At 40.0% G+C, this 6000-nt stretch overlaps 1 protein-coding gene and 1 long non-coding RNA gene across 6 annotated transcripts in view; one reads left to right on the top strand and one right to left on the bottom strand.

Moving 5' to 3' along the window:
- Window positions 1-5204, top strand: part of PLXDC2 (plexin domain containing 2) — a 379100-nt gene extending 373896 nt beyond the window's left edge. For all 5 annotated transcript variants that reach the window (XM_053261826.1, XM_053261829.1, XM_053261827.1 and 2 more), the window contains one exon: window positions 3367-5204. In XM_053261826.1, coding sequence (XP_053117801.1) covers window positions 3367-3483 — 117 coding nt within the window. In that variant the 3' untranslated portion in view covers window positions 3484-5204. The remainder of the gene's footprint in view (window positions 1-3366) is intronic.
- LOC128329915 (uncharacterized) lies at window positions 1007-3470 on the bottom strand. Its single transcript, XR_008309853.1, has 2 exons — window positions 3337-3470; window positions 1007-2125 (listed from the first exon to the last, which is right to left on the bottom strand). It is a non-coding gene; the product is annotated as an uncharacterized LOC128329915 (long non-coding RNA).
- Window positions 5205-6000: the final 796 nt, after the last annotated feature.

Below are 6000 nucleotides of genomic sequence, written 5' to 3' on the forward strand. Positions count from 1 at the left end.
TAAAAGCAGCCCAATAGCAGGTGTGCTAAAAGCCTGATGTAATTGGATATAAGAGGGGGCAAGGCATGCCTTCCCCATAACGATATTCCATAGCCTGGTTGAAGCCAATTCTATGCTTTACTTTTCTATTAGCCCCCCCCCCACCTTACTGTGTCTTATTTTGCTAAGCATTGCTCCCAATGTTGCTCTCAGTCTTGGCCCTTCAGCACATCTCTCTCATTGTCCTATTTTAGTGAATGTTCCTTGTAATGTGTTGCCTTGCTTGGTTCTACACATTGTTCTTCTTCTTCCAAGTAAACATGCAAAGGATTAGAACATAAGTTCTTAAGAACAGCCCGGCTGGATCAGGCCCAAGACCTATCTAGTACAGCATCCTGTTTCACACAATGTGGCCCACCAGATGCCTCTTGGAAGCCCACAGGCAAGAGGCGAGGGCATGCCTTCTCTCTTGGTGATACTCCCCTGCAACTGGTATTCAGAGGCATCCTGCCTCTGAGGCTGGAGGTGGCCCATGGACACCAGACTAGTAGCCACTGATAGACTTGTGCAGGGGCGTAGCAAGTTTAGACTGGGCTCAGAGACAAGATTTTAAAATGCAACCCCCACTGAAGTAAAATTTATATAAATATATATAACCTATGTGCTACAATAGAACATCATCCTAAATTATTTTTTTAAGGTTTTGTAAATTGTGGATGATACAAGTCATTTAATGGCACTAGAGAAAGACGTGCTGTTCTGGTAGCTCCAGGTCTTAACACTCACATCAATTTCGGAGGATGAATACAACTGAAGAAAGCCCAGGTGGGTGCGCGGCTGGGGGAGTCAGTCATGTGACTTGCCTCTGGGGGGCCCCCAAGGCAGTGGGCCCCCAGACAACTGCCTTCCCTTGCCCTGTTCTAGTTACACCCCTGGACCTGTGCTACATGAATTTTTTTAAGCCCCTTTTAAAGCCATCCAGGCTGGTGGCTTGTCACCACATCATATGGCAGAGAATTCCATAGGCTAAGATAGATAGATAAACTTTATTACAATCATAGATCAGACTGTACAACAAAAAACATTACATAAGACTACAGCGTATAATACAAACAATGTAGCAAAACCTACCCACATTGAAAGTGATCTCTTTACAAAAGTTAGATGACAAAAACTCTAAATAAAATTCATCGGAGTGGCCTGGAAACTTCCCCAAAAGAGGAGTAATTAGTTTTAAACGAGCATCGCTATAAAATTTACAATATAAAATAAGTTGAGGGGTAGTTTCTACAGCACCCATTCCACAGGGGCAAATCCTTAAATTAAACAGAATCCCTTTATATCTACCATCCCTAACAGCCGTTGGAAGGGCGTTTAGGCGGGCAAGAGTAAATGGACGCCTAAATTTAGGGATAAGAATATTATCTAAATATGCTGCCGGTTTGGAATTTAAAAGTTGTTTCCCCAGATATATGCCACTCCTTAGACAGGCTGTATCCACTTGTAATTCTGTATCAGCAATGTGCTGCTTAATAACCTGCCAGGCCTGATCATGTCCTAATCTAAGAATTTTCTCATGGGAGAACCCAAATTGAAGAACCAAGGTCTTCCACTTATAATTGAAGTCATCAATCATTACCAAGGAAGCCAGGCCTACATTGGCAAAAAACAGTTTTAACCAAAACTTTATAATACAGGTCCAGTAACCCGATTCAACCCTAGCAAGACCTACTTCTCACCTGGTAAGAGAGTTGGGAACACAGGGGGAAACTTGAAAAATAGCTCTAATAAATTTAGACTGTACAGCTTCCAACGGGCCAAAATTACTAGGAGGCCCCAAGGGGGAAAAAATGTAAGAGGATTTCACGGTAATTCAGGTATTTTAAGTAAGGTTGGACAGACTTCCCTGGTTCTGTTCCATGGCTCTTCTGTAGACGACCTGCTTCTCTTTCTTCTGCCTGGGCATATAGAATTTCCGCTATTAGTTTTGACCAGATGAATATTGTGGTAGGCATTCAACTCCATCTTTTTGTACTATAAAAAAGTCTGAAGTCCATCATGTGTGTCTAACATTATTTGATAAGCTTCCTTTCTCTCAGGGGCCACAGATAATTATTTCTTGGAATGCATATCAAAGGAGGTTGATCTGTCAATACATAAAAGGCAGCCAGGGTGGAGGATATTTTGGGTACATGTGTGCCTGCATATTCCAGGCATGATAAAAATTAGAAGTCATAGCACTATTCAGAGTAAATTGTGTGTGTGTTTGGGTGTCTGTGCATATGTACATGTTTTTTTATTTGGAAGGCTACACATGTGTTTGTTTTAAAAGGGAACCTGAGTACAGACCCTCCTCAAATGCAGGGTACAGATAAGAAGCATATTGCTATAAGTGTGTTGAACAATATATGTTAACAACTGAATGTCTTCTGTACAGATCTGTACTTGCACACACTGTACACAGACTGTACATGTGTTGGATATAATGTGTGAATAGGGCTCATGCCAGAAAACATATTTTCCTCTTCCATCAATTTCCATTTCTGTTTTACTGATAAGTTATTCAACTTATCAGTGTTACCTAGTGGCTAAACGTGTCTGCATATTTGTTGTTTTTACCAAAAGAAAACCATTAGGCTGTCTCACAGACAACTGAAATTCTTTGTGAAGTTAGCCATTCAAACAGAAAATCAAGTATGAATAACACTGATGGGCTGGGGAAAGAATTGCCCGTTGCTGGAACCAAACTGGACAGGAGGAGAGAAGGAGAATGGATAAGGAATGTATAATAAACAGATTTGGCACAATGATGTTCCATTCACCACTGAATAGACATGCTTAAAACCTTATTCTGTACGCATTATTCTGTACAGAAACACAGATTATTCTGGGGAGAGAGAGAGAGAGAGAGAGAAGGCGGGGAGGGTATGTTTCACAGCTATATTTATCATTTGGACAAACCATTCTTCTAATTTAGAAGTTTTTTTACTTTGCTACAGCTGCTGTATTTGGTGACCATAGCTTGTGGAAGCATAATGTAAAACTGAAAGTACTTTAAGGATCAATCAATCCCATGGGTGTACCAAACACCAGTCACCAGTTTAGAACATACTTTGTCCACAGGCCAACCATTCATGATAAGCATGTGTGCACACTCTAAACACACATGTTCTTCCCCCTTCCTAGCCCACCAGGGTGCCTTTCCCTTATCATGTGGGATTCGGGGTTTGTCTGTACTGCTCCTCTACACACAGCTCAAATAACAGTACTGGTATTTGGACCAGGTATAGAGGAGAGCTGTATAAAAATATTAGAACTATCTAAAAACAGGTTTTGTGATTTGCTCCGTCCAAGTACCTGACTCTCTTGTCTTGTCCCTGCTTCTAGCGTCGGCCAAGCAGATGGCCTGCCATGAAATTCCGGAGAGGATCTGGACACCCTGCATATGCTGAAGTAGAACCAGCTGGCGAGAAAGAAGGCTTCATTGTGTCAGAGCAGTGCTAGGACTGGCAAGGCAGATCACCAGTACTGGCCTACAGGTGTAAGACGCTTACTCTGCCTCTCATTAGAGAAAAGGAACCCTAAGCTGCTGTGACCTGAGAGAGACAGAATGGATTGCTGGATACACTTTCTCCAAGGAAAACAAAGTATATGGGATTTCTGGTTACCCTTTCACAGAGAATTTTCAGAGCAAATTGGCTTAAAGCATTCTAGCCACACATCAGAAAGGTCTACACTATGAGAATGATGGACAGAATTGCCATGCTCTTGATTTAGGTATAGGAGAGGCAAAGTAATCAAGGAAATTTAGAGAAAGCTTTAGTTCAGAACAGTGCTTCCCTATGTGATCCAGCACTCTGGTGTGTTTGTGTTGTTTTTTTAAACTGTTACAAATAGTTCCTGCCCAGAGGCAATGGTCATCATTGACAAGGCCACTGGTAAGATCAATCTGATGCAGATAACATAGCTGAGCAATTTTCTATACTTCCATGAGTAATACTGTTTTTGACTTTTCCATTCCATAAAAATGATATATATCTGGAAATAGTAGAGTGTTTCTTCTATTCTGTAGGCGTATATCCCTTGAACTGTGATTTTTTTTTTAATCACAATAGTTGACAAAGCACTAGAGTGGTGTTTTTTTTAAGCAAGAAGGTTTTCACTATGGTGAAATTGGGCTGGCCAACTGAAGTGTAGAGTGAAATTGGACTAATATTCAGTTCCAATGTTCACAAAAGTGTGGCAAAGGCAGCCATCCTAAACACACTTATTTCAGAGTAAGTCCCATTGAGTTCAGTGGCACAGACTTTGGAGTGACTGTGTTGTAGGATCTGGCTGCTAGTGTCAGAGATACTGCTTATGCTTCTGAATGGTGGGTTGAGGCAGAAATGGCAGATGCTTCTGGCCGGTGCTGGAAAATACAGCCATGGAACACAGGTGACAGGATGAGAAAACGTTACAATTTATATCTCTTGCCATTCCATCACAAATAGCTTGAGAGTAGCATCACTGGTTGCAACGCACCCCTCTTCAAGACAAACATTAGACATGTTGCAAATCCCACATAGTAATATTGTTTAATGCACATAGTAGCTGCATAAATATATATATAAATATATATAAAATATATTTTTTTTATAGCTAACACAAGGCAGGCTCTTGTGACTGTTAAGAGTGCGTTTTTGCCATCCAGACGATGGAAATAGATTGCATTGGTGCATATTTCCACTGAGTTGTAAAATAATCCTTAATATTAAAATAAATTTTTATGTTACATAGGGAATGTGGTTCATTTAACTGCAGTGCTATAACTTTGCCTGCCTGTTGGAGCCACTGTTTCTTTAACAACAAAACCCTTTCCTTCTCTGACTAGGGAAAGATAGTATTTTTTAAAAACTCCCAGTGAAATATTCCTTTGAATGGAAAGGGGTAAATATACACTGAGCTACTAAAACTTCTTTTCAGATTTTGTATGGACATTTCATTGTGAACTTTGCGGTTCATTATTTTCATATACATACCATAAGAGTAGAGGCACTTGAATCATGGTAAGATACAATCTGCAGTTTCGGGGTTCAAGTTGTATAGATACATTTTCAGGTACCACTTCTATAACATAGTTAATTACATTTTCATGTCAATACTTGTATGGTTCTCTTTTTTAAAAAGAAAAAAACTCATGATTTTTACTTGTTATTTCCTTCAGTAAATAATACAATACTGTACCTTCTGTATTCATTATTTGTTCTGTTTTATCAATTTGTAAACACGTGTTTACAAGTTATCAAGCGTGAGCTTAGAAATGTCTGAGATCAGTTGTATTATTCTGAAAATGTTAAAAACTGGCTTATTTGGAAACTTGCAGATAAATTCCCAGTCATGACGCTGTCCTACTTGGGTGAGTAGCATTTCCTAGCAATCATCTAGAACCCAACATCTTATGTGAAAGAGAAACATTCTGCATAGGGCAGCTACATTGCATTGTGTGGTTAGTGTTTCCCTCTCATAGAAGAGAACAGAAAGTTCCTTCATCCTTAGGATCCACAAGATCATGGTCCCTGACATTCACAGGAAAAAGTTCCAGTGGGTAGACAATAAAGATGAACGCATGTCAAATGGAGATGTGCTATTTAAAATTGGTTTTAGATGTTAGATTTACCTTATGTTAAACGGTGATAAATAAGTGTTCTGATGTCATGGGTGATTTATTCATAGTCATATACCCTTCTAATCCACTGACAGAGAATAAGGGCCATTCTGGATTAGGAAAGTCTATTTAATCCCGTATCCTCTTTCCCGTAGTGGCCAGCCACGTGCCTCTGGGAAACCCCCACAAAAGAAGGCAATACCTTTCTCCTGCTATTACTCCCCAACAACTGGCAATCAGGGACATACTCCCTCTGAACATGGAGTATAGCCATCATGACTAGTAGTCACTGATAGATTGTTTATCTCCATGAAAGACCTAAATAGGGTGTGCCTTTTGATAGTCCCATCCATTTTTGCTATGAATGTGTGTCA

The sequence above is a fragment of the Hemicordylus capensis genome, chromosome 6 (genome assembly GCF_027244095.1).
Source record: "Hemicordylus capensis ecotype Gifberg chromosome 6, rHemCap1.1.pri, whole genome shotgun sequence".
Classification (NCBI taxonomy): Eukaryota; Metazoa; Chordata; class Lepidosauria; order Squamata; family Cordylidae; genus Hemicordylus; species Hemicordylus capensis.